At 35.0% G+C, this 20,791-nt stretch overlaps 1 protein-coding gene and 2 long non-coding RNA genes across 3 annotated transcripts; 1 reads left to right on the forward strand and 2 right to left on the reverse strand.

Moving 5' to 3' along the window:
• Positions 1-787: 787 nt before the first annotated feature.
• LOC136798938 (prolargin-like) lies at positions 788-3,127 on the reverse strand. The gene is made up of 2 exons (XM_067055617.1): positions 3,060-3,127; positions 788-2,460 (listed from the first exon to the last, which is right to left on the reverse strand). Exon 2 carries the CDS (start codon positions 2,344-2,346, stop codon positions 955-957), a length of 1,392 nt encoding a protein of 463 aa, XP_066911718.1. The 5' UTR covers positions 2,347-2,460; positions 3,060-3,127; the 3' UTR covers positions 788-954.
• A 7,360-nt stretch (positions 3,128-10,487) lies between these two features.
• LOC136798939 (uncharacterized) lies at positions 10,488-11,405 on the reverse strand. The gene is made up of 3 exons (XR_010845460.1): positions 11,352-11,405; positions 11,087-11,132; positions 10,488-10,743 (listed from the first exon to the last, which is right to left on the reverse strand). It is a non-coding gene; the product is annotated as an uncharacterized lncRNA (long non-coding RNA).
• Positions 11,406-14,756: 3,351 nt separating this feature from the next.
• LOC136798941 (uncharacterized) lies at positions 14,757-19,617 on the forward strand. The gene is made up of 3 exons (XR_010845461.1): positions 14,757-14,844; positions 15,995-16,068; positions 19,446-19,617. It is a non-coding gene; the product is annotated as an uncharacterized lncRNA (long non-coding RNA).
• The last annotated feature ends 1,174 nt before the right edge of the window (positions 19,618-20,791 follow it).

The following is a 20,791-nucleotide window of genomic DNA, read 5'->3' on the forward strand; positions in this document are numbered from 1 at the left end:
ATAATGGCAATCAAAAGCGAAAGGGCTACACGTTTTTTTTTTTAAAGAACAAACTATATAAAAACATACGGCTTCGATGGCCATAATGTTAAAAACATGTTAAGAACAATCTAAGGCTTCGTGGACCCTAAAACACCTATTTTCTTAGGAAAATGGACAAAGATAGTCACAAAATGGTGAAAATAAGGGACATGTTAGGAACATTTTTAGGCTTAAAACTCAAAAAGTTAAGAACATCCGAAGGCTTTAAAGATTTTGGATGTTCTTATAAAAGAAAACGTGTATTTTTTTTCGAATATTTTTGAAAACTTTTAAAGGCTTACTTAGCCGCTACTACTCAAATCTAGTCAAAGGTAGACAAGAAAAGTTATTTGGAAAATTTACGTAGTTACTACTTTAATCGTAGAAATTTTTTTTGGATTTATTTTAGCGAATCACGATTTCAAAAAATTTCGCTTGGATAAATTTTAGCGAATACTCGTATTACATTACTGATTGCTTTCGTTTTCTAGCATTTCTTTGCACTGAAACCCTTCCTATTGATAAAAATGTATCAGGGCAATATAACCAGAAATTTCGCGCGGATAAATTTTAGCGATCTGGTGATTCGGCGTGTTTTAGCGAGATTTATTTTAGCGAAAATAGTGAAAACTCGCCAAAACGCTCAAATTAGTCTCGCTAAAAAATTTCTACGATTAAAGTAGGCAAAAGGCGTAGAATTTCCGATGGTTTTAGTTTTAACAATAATGAAACTATGAATAATTTAATTTCAAAGTGTTTTCCTTGATTATTTATTCTATTAGATACGTTTTAAAAATATACAAAATTTTACGCGCTCTTTGTCTCGAAATAAATATATTAAATTTTTCAAAATAAAAATTTGTAAAAAATAAAAATCAACATTTTAACATATGTACAAAAAAAAATCTAAATTGACGAGGCTTCATGTCACAATCAAACGAAGTATTGTTTCATCCGAACTGGTGTTTGTACCACAACATTGAAACTGTTTTTAGCTTTCAAATTGGTCAATTTTGGTGTCCTTTTATTATCAACTTGCTCATAAATATATTTATTGTCAATTTTGAAGGCTTTTCTTTTCTGCCGACTCTTTATAAACAAGATAACGGCGATTATTAAACATACGACTATAAGGATTGAGATAACTGCCACGATTAAGTAAATATGACTGGAAATTTTCTGCTCATTCGATAAAGAGTGTCTTGAGTTTGTTTCTGATTGATCAACTAAATCGCCAATGTATTTCATACACACGTAGCCATCTTTTTCAGATGCTTCCAAAGTACAGTTTGTCATAAGAGGACACTGGTTCAAATCGCACGCCGTACAGTTTAATGCTTCTACTGTTAAACCCTCAACTGACATTATAGTTTCATAATGAAGCTTACAATCTCCGAAATGAACTTTATCGCTTGATAATTTCAAGTTTTGTCGCGCGTCCGCTACAGCTGTGGCCAGTTGGCAACTACACTGGAAAGGATTATCCAATAAAAAGACGTTTCGTATAATGTCAGTGTTTTTGAATAAATTATTTGGCAATTTCTCGAGTAAATTAAGGTTAAGATACACAGTCTCAAGTGTCAGGCCATCAAAAGCGCCTTCTTCGATCTGTGCTATAAAATTGTCGCTCAAATAGATGATACGTAGTTTGGTCAGTCTGTAAAATAGACCTTTTGGTATGTGAGTGATTTTATTGACTTCAAGATATAACTCTTGTAGTTGAAGTGTTGATTGGAAGACGTCCTCATGGATTGTTTTGATTTTGTTATCACTTAATTGTAACTTGATCAAATTTCTCAGCCCGTTGAAAGTGTTTTGATTGATATCACTAATCTGGTTTTGACCCAGAAGAAGTTCTCGCAAATTCGACATTTTATCGAATGTATTTTCACCGATTACTTTGATTGAGTTTTGATCAAGATTCAGGACTCTTAAGTTATCGTAATTTCTTAAATTTTCAGAAGAAATGGTTTTGATTTGGTTGGCTGTGAGATGTAGAATGCGCAGTCGCGGTAGAAAATGTCCGATTCTGTCCGGTAGCTTTGTTAACTTGTTGAAATTCAGCGATAGATATGTCAATTTTGTCAAATGAGAAAACTCTTCCATATTAACTTGCGTAATTTTATTTCCTCCAAGATATAATTTCTCTGTTGTTTTTGGAATAGTTGGTAAGATATTTACGAGTTCTTCTGATGTGATATCTTGATAAAGACAATATGTGAATGTTTTTGTGCATCGGCATTTCGTAGAACAATTTTGTGAGCTGATGACGTCATCGATAACCAAAGCAACCACGAAAACAAAGGTCCATCTCCAGTGAAACATGTTGTTGATCTCGTTTTGTTGTGTTATTTCATCAAATTTCTCCCTGGTTTCTTTCGATATTTGTTTATCATCAATAATTCTTTCACTCTGATAGTTTGTTGTTCTTAGAAATCTCTAAAAAACAAAAATGACGAGTTAATAATTTAGATATCGACGTTTGAATGTATGACCCGTTTATTAACCGAATGTCCAAAAGAATATATCAAAAATCGCTGACTGATCTACTTTCTGTGTACATTCTTCTTTCCCGGTAGTTAAGTAAGCAAAAAAAAAAAAAATACTAGGTTATGCCTGCTGGCATGAAGATTTAATTTGCAAATTAATTATACTTTTTGACACCAATCGTAAAATAAATGAATTTTCTTCAATTAAAAAGCAATAATGGTTACAACAAATCAACCCATTTGACCATTAATTTCAAATTGAGGTTGACGTCAAAATTAGTGATTTCTAATCAATTACAGCAGACTTTTGAAAGATGGTATCAGAAGCTATTTTTGCTTTCTTCTCCTTTAATTTGATTTTTGAAATCCTATGATTTTGGTAATGCAAATGTGAGTTGCTGGCAGCAGAGATGATAAGATTATCGCACAAAAATTCCTTTGAGTTTGACATCATTTTGTTGGCCATGCTCTCGCATTCACATTACATTACTACCGATTTCTAATCATCATCAACATTGATTCAAGTCATTTTACTACTATGTAACTTACTTTTAGTCTTGTTTATATATACACTTTTTGAATCGGTCTGATTAGCTTACTTGCCATCTTGAAACTGATAGTAGTTGCCCAGCTGGCACACCACGTTGTTTCAACGTTAATCTAACGTTAAATGGACGTTGTGAACGTTAGATAAACGTTGAAACAATGTTGATTACCAGTTGGGTGAGAACCATCTGTATTGAACCATGGTCGAATCTTCAGATCAAACATTTCAACATCATCACATTCCAAAACCAGTCAAAGAATCAAAATTAAGCTGAAAGAATTCACCTAATTCATATCTACCTCGTAACTATCAACTGTGCTATCGCCATGAAATGTTGACCTTTCAACATCCAATCACAATCTGAACTCAAATACTTCACACAACTTTTCATAAAACCATCTTAAACCCAAAGAATTTCGCATCCCCTTCAAGGCGATAATCTGGTGAACTACAAGAGGTCTTTAATCGCTAACAAATGGAACAGTATTCATAGCGCGGAACACTTTTTTTTCTTCTTGTCTATATCTAACTAACAACAATCATAATTTACATCGAATTGTTACTTTTTGTTTTGTTTGCTTGATGATGTCACATTTAAAGAATGTCATCTTTCTTCGATGATGTTGAACAAACGATCTCCCCCTCTCTCTCGCTCTTGTCATTCTTTTTTTGAAGAGGGTTGACTCTTGTCATCACTTACATAAACAAATTTCACGTTTTAGGACTTTTAGAATCAGAGTAACAACCAGCGTTGCTAACTGCCGTCATTATCAAAACAACAACGCGATATACTACAATTCTCTGAAAACAGCTCAATATTTTTTATATTTCATGAAAAAAAGATTCCCGTATATTTAATCACATGAAGAGAAAATAATAAAACGAAATAAAAAATCAATATTTGACCGTGTTGTACAACAACCTGTTCGAATTGAGAAAATTATCACATTTCGGCTCTAAAAGGAATCATATCACCTTCGTACCGCGCGCTAGTAGACGTGCTATAATAATATACGTGCTACGGCTGAATAGATGAAAAGCGACTGTTTACAATTTATGTCTCAATGTACAACATTTAGAAACGAGTATCTCATAATATCCGTATATCTCCTTATATGGTATAAGATAATATTTATTCAATTAACATTCACACGGTAGTATACAGAGAGATTGTAATCTCAAATCCTAAATTTGTTGATGTTTTTGTGGGTTCTCAAAGTTTTGTACACCGAGAGATAAGAAAACCTTCTAGTTATTGATCTTACCCAATTTATGGTTTCTCGCTTTTAAGTCATTTTGTTCTTAAAGAAATATGAAAATTATTCAAACTTGTTTCTTTCATACGAAATCCTCTTATCCTCGTTCGATCGCCTTGAGATAACAAATTAACATATTTCTGCAAATTATTTCCGGATAAAGTAAATTACTTCCCTCTAAGATGAACAGTGAAATTTACGCTAACTCGTCACAAAAAGTCTACGGAAAGGACACGGTATTGCGAATCATACCCGGTGAAATGACACGCTTTCCCGTTAACGCTCTCATTTACTTTTTATTTACTTCATTTTTGACTACACGTTTTTTTTATAAGAGCAAACTATATAAGAACATAAGGCTTCGAGGCCCAAAAGTTTAAAAACATTCTAAGAATATTCTAAGGCTTTGGAGACTTAAAAACATGCATTTTCTTAAGAAATTACATCAAAATGCTCAAAAAATGCTGAAAATAAGAACATTTTAAGAACATTTTTAGGCTTCAAATCCAAAAAACTAAGAACATCCGAAGGCTTCGAAATTTTTTGACGTTCTTATAAAAAAAAACGTGTAGTTTCATCCTTTCGTCAAGTTTTTCAACTCTTTTAATATTTATCACTGGTTAGACCGACCCCAGACCAACTCATCTAGACACGACAGGTCACACTTCGAACCTTATTAATCGTACCTGCTGGTCTTTTTGATAAAAACCTATCATTTGTCGTTACCTCGGAGAACTTGTTTCATTGTTTTCCTGAATAAATTATCTTCAGCGACTAGGCTAGGTTTCTACTACTTAGCTTACGATCTTGTGTCTAACTGAAACATAATTTCTTATTTTTCTTCTAATTTAAACGGAGAATCTTGACCCAGAATAAGTAGAATGTCATCTCAAGCACAATATCCAAAACTAATCAATCATCTAAACGTATTTTCCTTGTTAGATATTGACCAACGATAATGATCAAACCGTGTGAACGAAAATCGAAAAATGAAGCAGATTTCGTTTCTCTGTAATTAGCTTCATTATAATCATCATTACCTAACTATCAATTTACTGAAAATTACTTTCGGCATTCGTCGTTCAATTCAGATTGAAACACTATTCATCAGAGTCAGGAAATCCTTTACGTTTCAATCCATAATGAACTACTTAAAGATATACTGTATAAGGTGATGGTTTTTGGAAATAATCAGAAAAATACACCATGCTTTCTCTCCATATCTTGAGCCTGTGTGTTTTGTCTGTGTGTCTTGTCTGTGCCAGCTGTGATTCTGCGGATATTTTGCTGCCAAATCTTTCTAATATGTTTAATATAACAAAAAAACATTTCGGGGGTTTCGCACAGCGTATTGAAATTTCGAAATTTTTACTGCCGTAGTACGAGACGAGCGATAAATTAAGTGTCGATAGTACAGATCTGCTTTTCGTATTGTTCTGAATAACAGTAAAACTTCTTGCTCCTTTGAAAGCGTGCGATCAAATTATCTGGCACCCAAATTTGGAAGGATTGTCGAATCTAACTTCAAAATTTTCAGTGTTTATAGATAGAGCTGTTAAATCCCACTGGGGATATTTTCATATCAAGCCAATTACCATTACACTCCGATAGGAAAAAGCCATCTTCGATTGTATCAGATAAACACGAGTGCATTGGAACTGGAAGGTGTTGACGCGAGCGTTCAATGAAAATTGAGAAACTGTTGAAACATTTTATTGAGCGAAAATGCAAATAGTGATAACATGAAATTGATGAAAGGTTGTATATCAAGTGACATCCCTATGACATTATACTTATATAAGTTTGACGTACAACCCAAACGCAAGTTTTTCTTTTGACCTAGTTAACGAAAGTGCGAGAGCTGCTGTATCTAAATCTGCTAAGACGAAATTTCATGGAGTTCTCTGCTACCAAGTGTAAATTGCAAGAAATACCTTTGCCATAAGGTCTGCTGGTTAATCGTATAGCCAAAAAAATTCTTGTTATTAAAGGTTATTTATTTAGGTGTTAGTCACAGTCAGGTTAGTCACAGGAAAGACAAAATACCTATAAATTTAATCCCCATTAAAAAAATACAATAAACTCTCATGACCAGATGATATGATCCCAACCAAAAATGACACTCAAAGTTTTGAAAATCCCTATTAGGTTTTTGCAAGGTATACACAATAGAATTTGAAATTTGCACCCAATAAATACAAGCAGATATTTTCCATCCTTTCCAACCTGCAGCTTTTTAATTTTGTCATCACTGATCAAAGAATTCTCGGTATGTCACTGAAACAGGGTCCTCATAGAGGTAAGGCTTTGACCTCTTATTGTGCAGTTTTCTCTCTTGCAACTCCGCTGCTTAATAGTAACTCCCACGTTTTGACTTTCTTAGTCATTATTCAATGACATACGACATCGTGGTATAAGAAAATTTGAGTGGAAGTATTCAGATTGTCTACTGTTTAAGTGGTTCTTTGTACTCTCGTTTATTCATTTACCCTTCTCATTAATTTTAGTATTACAGTTTTATTCAAAACACATAGAATCAAAGACTTTAGTATAATAACACGTTTTTTTTATAAGAACAAACTATATAAGATCATAAGACTTCGCTGGCCAAAATGTTAAGAACAAGTGAAGAACAATTTAAGGCTTATGGACTCAAAAACACCCTATTTCTTAGGAATTGACCATCTTCCAAATATTCACAAAATGGTCAAAATAAGAACATGTTAAGAACATTTTTAGGCTTAAAACTCAAAAGGTTAAGAACATCCGAAGGCTTCGAAAATTTTGGATGTTCTTATAAAAAAACGTGTAGCTTTTTTCAATATATGGCCCCCTAAAATACATACATATCATCAGAGTGTTAATTTTCTTGTATGATGATAAATCTTTACACTTTGACGTCATAAGGTTTTAACGCTCATTTGCAAACGGTCACGCTTCAAGCTTAGCATGGATTTTCGTTTGATTAATTTCCAATCCGTTACAATGATTTCCTGCTCAAGATGGAGAAAGATTTTCGTGCAATTTGACTCGTGCAACTTTTTTGACAAAGAGAGTTGTCAACAATTTAACGAGGTGTCAAGATCTTAAGCCCCTCTTTATGTAAGATTTGATCTGCTCATTTACTCTCCTGCCCTTAAAAATCCCCTTCATCGTTGTCGTAATTCTACAACACCCCTGTCTCACAGCCCCCGGTGAGATTTTTCCCACAACGGGGATAAAAATCTCTATTGTATTGAAATCCCAATGGGGATAAATTATATTGCTCCAAGATTCCAGTGGCTGGGATGATTTTGGAGTGCATTTTTTTAACATTGAAATTCGAATGGTGATGAAATAAAAGTCAACAAAAGTCAATATTGTAATTGTAGTGTATTTTTCCCACCAGGGACGAAAATTTGACCTCATTACCAAGTGGGTTTGGGGCCTGCATGGTCTGTGACACAGAGTGGTGTTCTACACCTTTTTCATGAGAACAAACTATAAAACAAATATTAAGAACAAGCTAAGAATATTTTAAGGCTTTATGGACTCCAAAATAGGGAATTCCACAAAAAAATTAAAAACATTTTATGAATAATTTAAAAAAAACTTAAAGGCTTCAAAAATTAGGATGTTCTTATAAAAACATTGTATATTCTGATACAACAAAGAGTCTTGTAACTGAAAGTCATACATCTAAAATTCCTTCCTTTAAAGGCCCTCCATAATCGCTGTAATATGAGTCATCACTAAGTTAGGTAATTTTTTGCAAGCTTTACAAGGCGTCGGAAATGAGAAGAGACGACTTAGACAAATTTGTTTATATTTCTGACGGAAGTGGTGATTTGTCTACCTTAAGCCAAACTCAAGCTCAAAATTGTTTAGAATTTATTATTGGTTGACTTAGAAACGTATGATATCATCTTTTTTAATTTTGGATGAGTCAGAAAAGTGTATCTATAGACCCATCTGGCACACGACGTTGTTACAACGTTCATCTAACGTTAAAACAACGTTGCGTGCCAGCTGGGGAGCTGAATTATTTTTTATATCTGTAGCTTCAAGCTGTCTACAGAATATTCACAAGGGTGTACAGAAGTATGGCATCGATTACGGCAATAAGCAAACCCAATATACTCCAATGAGTTCATTTTGAGGGAACGTGTTGTGTCGATTTCCCTTCTATCTCCTGGAGGAAGTTCTTGGGTACTTTTGTTTGGATACATTAGATAAAATAGCATCTCCATATCGTTTGATGTTGGTGGATTTTCATATTGACCTTTTTTCTAACATGAAAATGTATAAGATTAATGTATAATCGTGTTGGTTAGTCCCTGAATTAACGTTTCAATGATGTTTGTAAATAAATGCTTTTCATGAGATTCATATGTATGATAAGAAGATTTCCGTTTACTGTTGAAGTGGTATTCTCTCTTTTGGAAATAAAAGACGAAGGAAAACATACACACATTACAAATTACATCTATGCGTACATGGTTAAGTTCTTTGCTAAATTTACAACCTTTTTGTACCTTCGAGGGTCTGTTTTGGATATTTTCTCTCTCTCTCTCTCTCATTTTCCAGTCGAGTGCTTTTCTCAAACGTTAAAGTCTATAGGCCATTTCACGGTCGCGGTGCATCTTGGGTAATCAGGACCAAAGTTTGAATTTGCCGCCCCGACGATTCGAAAAAAAATCAAAACATAACAAAAAAAAATCAATAAATAAATTTTGTGAAGTTGCTGACGACGGCTAAAAACTTGTAAACAAACTCTTTTTGCAAAGTTAGGAAAATGGTGGCTTCTACTGTTAGCTGTCTTCCAGCCTTTTTGAATATTTAGTTAACTTTAACACCTTCACAGTGCATTTTGATTGCACAGGTGTTTCGATGTTTTTATGGTTGAAATTGCATCAGTTCTATCAAGTTGCAATTCATTTTATTTACCCTACACCCTTATTATTATTCCAGGATGTGAACACTTTGAAAATATATGATTTGCTTTATATTTTTAGATTCAAAAATTCAAGACATCATGTCAGCTTTACAACTTAAAGATTTTCTTGAAATGACCAATGGACAGTTGGAAGCTTACTTGAAAAGACGTGGCTTGAGCAGCACTGGAAATCATGATACCCTTGCTTCACGAGCCTTGAATGCACACGACCCTGCCGGTGCACCCGACAGTCGGGTGCTGTTGTCGGGTGTTCGAAGTTAGAAATTTCAACACCCGACAGTCGGGTGCACTTTGTCGGGTGCTACATCTTGGGCGCTCTTAACAACACCCGACATGTAACGGGCGGGTGGCGATTTCCCGAGGGCGAAAAAACGGGTTCTTTTTGCTACCGCCCGACGCCCCGCCTGTAGTTGGGTGCGCGGCATTTTTGACGAAATACTCTAATTACTCTCTCAAGGCCAGTCTCCACTTCCGCGCGCTGCGATCGCATATTTTTTGGCTTCAATCCTTTTGGCTTGGAAAAAAGATTACGTCATAAAAATGTAACGCGCACTCGAAAAAGTGCGATCGAGAAACGCATGCAAGTGGAGACCGACCTTTCTCGTCAAACCAATTCTTTGGTGGGTCAAACAATGTGTGTTCCGGTTCTCGGGCTTTGATATTCTTGGGAGAAGTTAACGGATTAACGCTTTTCTTTTCTTTTTATTTATGGGTGATAAACGACGGTAAAACGACGAAACGACGAAGACAAACGTTTCATCAATGATTCATTATCAACGCAAACTTCACTAAGGTAGGCTTTCAAAGTGCCCAGTAAAAAACTTTTCTGCTCTAAGTAGTTTTCCCAATTTTACCTACCTGAAAATCGTGTGTCTTTAAATTTTTAAGTAACGTTCAATTTGTGTGAGCTGAGTGAGTAACTTTGTCAACTGGACGCTATATATTACCTGGGTTTTCGTTTTGTAACGACACACTATATGCCGAATTTTTTGTTCAATCTATTTAGTGTACCACCACCATTCTTGTACAAGTAACCATTGCGTACATACAAAATGTTTGGATGGCTGGAGACAACGTGCGTGTTGCTCAAAAGAAGAAACTGGAACAACCTTTTTTATTGATTAACAATAATTTAGACCATGTTCAAACCAGTTCAGACGTTACAGTTTCATGTCATATCGTTCCAGTATAGTTTCCGTTACGGATCGAGAGTGTTCATATTGAAACGGAGAAAAACGGAGCAGTTCCGTTCCGATGAAAATAGTGGAACAAAACCGTTTCGATCTGTTTTGCTTTGTATGTAACTCTTCAAATTTTGGCGTTCACACGTTCACACAGAACCGTTTCTTTTCGAAACAATACGGAACCGTAACGTCTGAACATGGTCTTACAAACAATCTTTGAAATACATACAATTAAAAATATGTAAAATTATAAATTATAAGGCCATTTGATCATCAATAGATCCAACAATGCATTTCCTCTGTTTTCTTCCTGAGAAGGAGATAGAAAGTAGAAAGATTGACTAATAGACTTCCGCCCTCTATTTTAAATCTCTTGTCTATCCACAGCTTTAGCATCCATTATGTCTGAGATTATAAAATCCCGATAAAATATTCTTAAAAGTATCCTTAGATTAACCAATTTGAAAAAAGTCATTCCTGTCTCCACGCACTTACGTACGTCGTTAGTAAACTTACAACTAGCTTTTAATGCAGAATCACGTATCTACACAGACCATTTAGAACGCCATAGAAATTACGTCATCATGAAACTAAATATCAGATGAGATTGCGCCATTTATATTATGATATTAAAGGTAATATATACGTCTTACCTGGATAAACCAATACGTCAGCGTGTTTTGTCATCAGAATGTAAGACTAAAACGAAAAAAAGAAGAGAGAAAAAGCGAGCGGAATGTCATGCCTCAAACCTAAACACGGAGAAATAGATTGACCATCGAGTGCAGGCTCGAATTTAAGAATATCGAAACATTGATATGATCAAAGTACAGAATCGAAAGAAAGACACGACAAATCTTTTACGATAACGGCTAATTACAGTTCACCACACTAAAATATAAATATCTAATTGATTACCTGTTTCGCTATTTGATTCATTCTCTGTTTGTGACTCTAAATAAAAAGAATGATGATAGAATTTTAGTTGACATGAGAGGTTGGCTCCTGAAGGTATAGGGTTAATGTCAGGTGAATGGCGTTTCTATCGATCAGTAACGTAAAAAAACCTAGGATACACGGGACGAGGTTGCGCCCAAACTCGTTCCCAGAGTCACATGCATTCGCACTATTTAACTTTACTGATGGACACGATACAATTGCTTCATGGATAAGAGAACTCCCAGAATCACAAATCGTCTGCTAAAGTCAACCCAACTTCTAAAAAAAACCCAGATAGTTCCGATCGCTGATCCGATTTACGCCGGCCTCTTTACGCCAGCAGTGACAAAAACATAGCGCCTATAAGGGCCGATGAGGTACATATAATTTGACTGACGCCCACCACGGCATCGGCGAAGATGGCGGTAAACAGTATCGGGCGTTAAAGCCGCCAAAAATGTAAATCAGGCGGTGTCGGGTGTTGATCGTCGGGTGTTCTCACTAAGTTAAGAATTTAAGCACCCGACTGTCGGGTGCACTAATTGTCGGGTGTTTTCGCAAATTTAGAAATTTCAGCACCCGACAAAACACCCGACAGCACCCGACTGTCGGGTGCACCGGCAGGGTCGTGAATGCACATGATCAAAATATTCCTGTGAAACAGCTACCTGAAAACTACCCTGTCATACTGAAGAAACACAACATCGAAGACCCATTTACAAGTGAGAATTTTGCTGACGACCATGAACTTTTACCACCTACAAACATCGGACACGTCTTTTCGTACATTTTAATGAAAAAGGCCTTTGAAGCAGAATACATAGGGCAGTATAAAGCACGAAAAGCATATTCATTTTATAAATCTGGTTTCGTTGATAAATTATATTTGTTGAAAGCTTCATCAGACCGAGTAATTGTAAAATCAAGATGCATTCCATCACAAAGGGTGACAGAATCTAAACATAAACTTTGGTTTGTTATAAATTTTGCTTCTGGAGAGGTTTTGTCATCCTATTGTACATGCACGGCTGGTCTTGGTGAAAGCTGTAATCATGTCATTGCAGCTCTTTATAAACTTGAGTTTGCTAATGAATACATTAATTCGTTACCGTCAACAAGCCTTCCTTGTGGTTGGAACACACCAGCACGCACAGACTTCACCCCACAAAAAGTTATAAATATTGATTTTGTAAAACACCATACTGACAATAAAACCCCAAAACATAAATTGAATAATGACCGTGTACTTTATGATCCAAGACCCATCAAATATCGAGAGGTATCTGACGACAGAAAGGAATTTTATATCAATACCATTAGAAAAGAATTCCCAATGGCTGTGATCAACAATTGTTTCACTCCTCCACCTAACCTTGACATGCCACCTCCACTTCCAGTCATTGCAGAAAAAATTGTGAGTTCACATCATGATCATGACTTTTTATCATACAAGAATTCAACTCAAAATTATCTTTCAACGACTCTCAATTAAATGAATTAGAAAAAGCAACACGATCCCAATCAAATTCTAACTGCTGGTGGGAACAGCGTAAAGGAAGGATTACAGCATCCAAATTTTACGAAATTAATTCAAAAATAAAATCGATGGCAAGGTCAAAAACAACGAAAATGAGTAATATGGTTCTGTCCCTTTGTGAACCTAAAAAAGTTAGTGCAAAACCACTAACTTGGGGCAGAACTAAAGAGAAAATTGCTTTAGAGGCATTCATGAAAGTTGAGGGTATTAAACATAAACATGGTAAACTTCTTTCTTCTGGTTTACACGTTTACAAAAGCATCCGTATCTTGGTGCCACTCCAGACGGCATATTTACATGCAAATGTAAGGATTGCGATGTTCGTGTATGCGTGGAAGTGAAATGTCCATACAGTCTTAGAGAGAAATCCATCAGTGAAGGTGAAACTTATAGAGAACTAGGTTATTTAGAATTGAATGGCAATGAACTAAGACTGAAGAAGAACCATTCTTACTATGCCCAAGTGAATGGTCAAATGGCAATAACTGGTACACAATATTCGTTTTTTGTGGTATGGACACCAAAAGGACCACCTCTCATTCTCAAAGTTGCTTTTGACCAAGAGTATTGGTATGATATGCTACCCAACTTGAGTTTATTCTTTAAATCGTATATTTGTCCATATTTGTTATGCATCAAAAAGATTTTTCATTGTCCTGTGTGCTCAGATATTTGTCTTAGTGAAGAGGAAACTGAAAAAGAAGATGATAAATGTTTTGAATGTGAACAATGTTATTTGTGGTTTCACAACAAATGCTGTATTGAGAGAGAAAATAAAATTTGTATTTTTTGCTATGTTAATGAGGAATAATCCAGTGTACTTTTTGTATGATAATTCTTTACCGAAATAGAAAATAACCAAGACAATAATTTAGTAATATCTTGAATAGGGAAAGAAATAATGTAGTGCCATTTTGATTCCATTTACCGTATGAATCATCATTTTTTTAACCTTAGTAAGAAACTAAAAATTTGAGAGCATAAATTTTTACATGATAACAACTATGGTAAGACAAATCCTTGATATATTTGAAAGCAATGAATATTCTTCAATAGATAAATAAAAAAACAATATTTTTTTTAATAAATATTATCATAGCTACTTTATATTGTTATAATAATCTTGGAACAAAGCTTAATTATTTATTTGCGAAGAATGCTTTAATTTAATTATCCAAATTTCATATATAGCGAATTGTATGATTATTTTGGTTTTGCGGATAGCGGCCATAAAATACTCAAAATAATTTTTGAGATTACACATTTTATTATCGGGCCTTTATGATCATTCAGAATATTTCTTTATAGCATTAAAAAAATTTGAGATATTTGAAATTACATATATGAAAATTTTAGAAAGTCATATATTTATTGAATAAAGTTTATTAATTTAATTAGTTCAAAATGAATTATTTATTAAAGAATTATTTATATTATTTATTGTTATTAGGGTTGGACTGTTGAGAAATTATTGGCCCAGCGCGCTTGCGAAGGGGCCTTTCAAGAGGAACTTTCCGTGTGTCTGTCTGTCCTGTCCTGTCTGTCCGCAGTCCGTGCCGTGTTCTGTTTTTCTGTCCTCTCACTTCTATCCGTGCTGTGTTTGCTCCTTGGACTCTCTTTTCTATTTTGTAAGCTTTCGCGCTCTTTACATTTACAACTTCAACACCCAGGCGCTTCGACTCTTTCCTTGGAAACATGAAGAAGAAGTTTGGGAATGAACTTGTTTCTTCAAAGACTTTGTGCTTTAGGACATCCTGATGAATCAGTCTAAAATTCACACTGCAGACACGTTTTGCCACTTATAAATATTTACATACGATTGCTGTTATTTGATCCATATTATATTTTATCATATCCATATTGTTGCTGATCGACCAGTAATTCTTCATATTATTCATCAGCTATCACTGTTATTGGAATTATCCAAGCTGCAAGGTATGTAAATGTGTTATTATACTGTTGCTAATGAATCGAAAGTTTAGCTTTATAGTTTGATTAAAACTGTTTTCTCAAGAAGTCCATCATATTTTGTAACCTTCTGGTGGAAAAGCTTTCACTTAAGATCGCCAGTAGAGCACACTGTGCGTTTTACATACAGTATGTAGCTTAATCGAGCAACCAGTGACTGTCTGAAAAACCGCTATTTTACTTACAGGCGCTCGATCGGGCAAGTCAAAAATTTGTGTCGGGCAACCATCATGCATCAATAATATGTTCTGTTCACGTTGCCCGATTTTCAAAACATAAATCCCAAGTCGGCCCAATCAAATGTCAGAAAATTTTTTGAATAGCCAAGCCCTTTTCTACATCACCATTCGCTTCAAGTTTTCACTTCACCCACCACCACACCACAGCACAGAGATGTTACGCAAGGCAATCGTCACAAGCCATAATGCGCGTTCAGCAGATTTTGAAAATGAAAGTGTAAAGAATAAACATTGCTGAAACGAGTTTAAAAACGCGGGTAAAAAGTCCTTGGCTGGTTTGTGAGCCTTTGAAATTTGTTTATTTTGTATTCTGATTGCTCTCTCATGATGCCCCGCCATTATGAAATTTTTTTTTGTGTCTGCTAAATGCAATTTTGGGATACTTTGCATTACCAACTTTTGCTTGCGGCAAACACTTTGCCACATTGAGTCCCATTTAAGTTTTTTTTCGTCCACCTTCATTGAAATTATCAACTTGAAATTCACTGACATGATCGAGCCAACTGACTGGATTTGGGGATATTTTATAACGCAAACGGAACATATTATTGATATACGCTTAAGCAACAACCAGCAGCAAGACAGAAAAATTTAAACACAGATTCTGTCCTTGCATCTTTGAAAATGGCTGATAGAACTAAACAAGGATTGACAACCAGCTTATTAGCGTTTTTTTGATTGCCAGACGATTTCAATCGAACGCAATCAACGATCGTACCAAATCGAACGCAATCGACCGATTGAAATTCGATTGTCGAATTGCGTTCGATTTGGTTTGACTGGTTCGATCGTTGATTCCGTTCGATTGAGATCGTCTGGTGATTGGTGTTCGATTGAGTTCAATGAATTGATTTTTTTTATTTTTTGTTTTTTTTCAGCTTGAAAGTCAACTCTCGAAAACTTCTGAGAAGAATCATTTCCATCCATTGTCATCACTGGTGTTCGAGGCCAGGTTAGTACTTACTGGGATGATTTTAATTGTCTTATAAGAATAGTATTGGGCTATTCCAAAGAAAAATTGTACAGGGGGTATTGACGAACTTTTTTCACTAACCCCCCTGGAAAACTGGGATAACAAACTATCCCCTGGAAATTAGGAGTCAACACCCCTGGAAGGTGAAATTTTGTGAAAAAGGGCCTGGAAAGTGACTATTGATGCCAGTTTAGGAGGAGAGAACCCCCTGGAAACCTTTAATAACCCCCTTGGAAAATCTGAAAATAACCAAAAGGCCCTTGGAAAATCAAGGCTCAGACCTCCCTGGAAAAGTTTGTCAATACCCCTGAATGGTTAAAAAATGGAATAGCCCATTATTTTGCTATAAAACAATAGCAGCTGAAAAACTTCTTTCCTCCAAGACTATTTTAAGTCTTAAATTAACCTTTTTTAAGAGTATGAATTAATGCGAATGACCAAAATATTTAACCATTAAGTTTTGCGGTATTTAATAATGCGAATTGGGCCAAATTCGCATTAATTAGCCCCGCATTAATTTATACTCTTAAGGTATTCAAAACCAAATCAAAAGTCAAATCTTTTGTACAATAAGGGGTGACAGATGATGATTCAAATTTTTTAATTAGCCCCGCATTAATTTATACTCTTAAGGTATTCAAAACCAAATCAAAAGTCAAATCTTTTGTACAATAAGGGGTGACAGATGATGATTCAAATTTTTTTCTAGAATAATCTAAGTTAATAATGGTAGCAGCCCCAGCGGACATCAAAAAATTTTCTGGTTCCCAACTTTTGTCACTCTTTTCTCTAAAAGCCGGGTTAGAAAGTTTGTAAAAAGACCCGAGAAATCAAAATTCAATAAAAATGAAGGGTCACAGGCAAGAAGCAACAAAAATTTATTTATTGATAAATTTTCTCCCTACTCTATGGTAGAGCATCTTCAGATCTAACATAACTCATAAAAAAACCTATCTTATAACATCTAGCATCTTCAGACATTTGATTAAAAAATTATTTTTATTCCCTAGATAAAAAATTAATTAAGTTATTCTTATGAACAATAAAATCATTAATAAAAGACAATAAAATGATTATAAAAGATTTTCCCATATGTTGGATAAAAGTTTAATTTCTTCTTTTTTATTTAGTAAATTAGTTTTGTGTTCCTTAATTGCAAGTGCCTCTTTGAATTTTCTCATTTTGAAATTCCTTTCTCTAAAAAGTACTTTTACATCATCAAACTCTGCCTCGTGATTGGTTTGTTTCAAGTGTTGAGACAAACCAGATACCTTTTCTTGCTCCCCGTTTGCACCTTGTTTATGTTCTTTCATTCTCGTTTCAATCGTTCTTCCCGTTTCTCCGATGTAATATTTCTCACAGTCTTTACAGTTTACTTTGTACACTACTCCTGACATATCTTGTGTTTCTACAATATTATTTGTTTTCACTTTCAATGCATTGCCCAACGTTTTTCCTTTTGTATTGACCAATTTTACGTTATAATGTTTACTTTTAGCTGAAATTTTCTCTGATATACCTTTTTCGTAGGGCAAATACATTTTTATCATATTTTCCTCATTTTCATCTCGAACTTTCTTTTTCTCGTTTGGTTTAAGAGATTCTTTTATGGTTCTCTTAACGACATTATTTGGGAAATCATTAAGTTGCATTGTTTTTTCGATATATTTCAATTCCTTGTGTAAATCCTCTTCGTTTGTACAAACTATCTTTGCACGTTTAGTCAACGTTTTGATTGTTGACACTTTCACATGATATGGTTGATTGGAATTAAAATTTGAGTATTGGCCGGTATGTGTTTTCTTCTTAAATACTTTGGTTTTCAATTTGTTATCTGTTGACCTTGCGACCACACAGTCTAAGAATGGTATTTCTCCGTTAGTCTCCTCCTCTGCAGTAAAGGTAACAGATGTGTTGATTGCATTTAATTCGCTTAAAGTGTCATTTATAGCATGCCGAGAGATAGTAAAGGTATCATCAACTTTTCGAAGCCAAATTCTTGGAGCATGAATCATTTGATAAACATGGTGTTCCTCGATGCGTTGGACAAATAATTCAGCATAGGACGGAGACGCCGGGGATCCTATGAATAATCCATCAGCTTGGTCGTAATATTTGTTTTCCATTTTAAACGTCATGAATTGAATTGAAATTCTGGCGAGTCTGACAAGAGCTTCTTTGTTCAGCTTGGTTTTGAAGCTGTGTTGGTTGATTCTTCTCTCTACTTCACGGATGACTTCTTCTTTTGGTAGCGAAGGATACATATCAGCTATGTCAAAACTTATTAACTTTTCATCATCATTTAAAGTTAAAACTTTCAGTTTATCTACAAAATCACTGGTATCTTTAATGAATGACTTTGCATTTGTAGTGAGCGGTTTCAATTCATTACTAACAAATTTTGCAACCTTGTAAAATGTTGATCCTTGAGTGTTTATAATCAATCTGACTTTGAGTGGGTTTTTATGTGCTTTCAATGTAGGTCTTCCACTTGGTGTTACTGGTGTAATTTGTTTGAGTTTGTTCAAAAGTTCTTTTGAAATTTTCTTCTCCTTGTATAGGTTGTTTAGTTCTTTATTTACCAAGGTTTTGACGTTTTCGATATTGTCTTCTATCACAGGTTTATATCGCTCTCTATTGGAAAGTTCTTTGTCAATGAGCTCCTCAACTTTCTTATTTTCGATGATGCAAGTGGCTCGACCTTTGTCATTTTCAATCAGGGTAAGACCATTACTTTTTAACCATTCCTTTAAACCATTACAGAGTTCTTGTTCAATATTCGTTGGTTTGTTTTTCTTCCCGTTTTTAATGATCTTTTTACAATCAAATCGAAATTCGTTGGCTGCTGATATACTTGGTAACTTTTTGGCTGCCTCCTCTATTCCGCAAATAAAATCTAACACTGGTAATTCTTTCGTTGCGATTTTGAAGTCGAGGAATAAAAATAATTTTTTAATCAAATGTCTGAAGATGCTAGATGTTATAAGATAGGTTTTTTATGAGTTATGTTAGATCTGAAGATGCTCTACCATAGAGTAGGGAGAAAATTTATCAATAAATAAATTTTTGTTGTTTCTTGCCTGTGACCCATCCAAATACTCAAAGTTTTAATAATGGAAAGGCAATCACTGAAGAGTTTTATAAAAAAATGAAGGTCCTCCTCAAAAGCTTCAGCGTGGGTGGCTGCCAATATGCCATTGGAATATCAGATAAGTCATTTTTGCCGACCACCCGCCCGCCTGGTACTTATAAGACACGCTGCGACAGGAACAAAAGAATTTTTCGATGTCCACCCTATCACCTTTATGTCGTACAATATACATCTTACTAATTTTTTTTTTTTTTTTTTTCTACAGATTTCAAGACCACCCTTCACTCTGTGTGAGGGGTTATACTCAGCATTATCAGCTTAATCGGCACTATCAGCTCAATCGGCACTATCAGCTTACTCAGCATCTATCACTATCAAAATTTACTGAACTAAACTTACTCAGCTCACTGAATATTTGAAATAAATATACAAAACAATTTTACGTCTTTTTAATTCGTCTTATACTCCTCATTCGACACCTCGTGAGAAATCATGATATCCATAGAGGCTTACCGTATTTCAATAGGCAATTTTAATGGTACCCGGCAACTAGACCTCCGTTCCATTTATCGCCATCTAGTTCTAAACTCATCTTTTTCCAGCAAAGGCATTTCCCAGGTTCTAAAACCGGCCCCATTTTTATTTGCGACGCTATATCTAAGCATAGTTCTAATAACCTATGGTGATATTGAAACTAATCCTGGTCCTGTCAATTTGCGCAGGTAGTCCGTGCATTTACAATCAAGGGAACGTAGACATATTTGGTCCCCAAGCAGGTACTCAATGTATGTATATGTCTACATCCGCGATATTATACTCTCATTTAAAACTTCTAAGAGATTGGGAAAGGTCTGATCTTGATATTATACTAAGGTTAGGCAATGACCTATACAGAGGTCTTTGCTATACTAACGAATACATCGATTTGACCGAGCTGCCTTCCCAATTAAGCATTGAAAACGATGTTATTGAATTTCAACGTACCCCTGTGACTGTGTCAGTCTTAAATGAAGACAGCAGAGGTTTTATTAGACCACCTCCTACTTTTAGTTGTGGAATCTTTCTAGCATGTGGCAACGGTACTGCATTTATGTTTGGCAACAATAGTTTTTATGTCTTCGATTCCCACAGCCGAAATTCAGATGGTATGATTGGTGGTATTACGGGAACATCAGTCTTACTCGAGTTTAACACTGTAAGTGATCTAGAAGAATACTTAAAAGCATTCTATTTGAGACAGTTTCAAAACAATATTGTCGGCTTTGAAGTTCAGTATATAAGAACTATAATTCCAGGTTGGACTTTGATAGATGCACGCAACAACGTCAGAAAGTTCATAACATAAACCAACCAGGGGCTGAACAAGACTCAGGCTAAGTAACAAAAATCTAAATTATTAATTCAATCTGCTCAGAAGCTCGAAATCACACGCTGGGCCTTCACGCCGCTAAGGCTTCTTGTTTATAGGTATAAGAACATCCAAAATTTTTGAAGCCTTCGGATGTTCTTAACATGTTCTTAATTTCACAATTTTGTAAGTATTTTTGCCCATTTTCCTAAGAAATTGGGTGTTTTAGGGTCTGCAAGCCAAAATCAAACCAATTTAGTTTT

This window comes from Clytia hemisphaerica, unplaced genomic scaffold, assembly GCF_902728285.1.
Source record: "Clytia hemisphaerica strain Z4C2 unplaced genomic scaffold, Clytia hemisphaerica genome assembly, whole genome shotgun sequence".
Lineage (NCBI taxonomy): Eukaryota > Metazoa > Cnidaria > Hydrozoa > Leptothecata > Clytiidae > Clytia > Clytia hemisphaerica.

Excerpts from the sequence above, each read along its gene's own strand:
- LOC136798938 (XM_067055617.1), bottom strand. The coding sequence starts at position 2,346 with ATGTTTCACTGGAGATGGACCTTTGTTTTCGTGGTTGCTTTGGTTATC.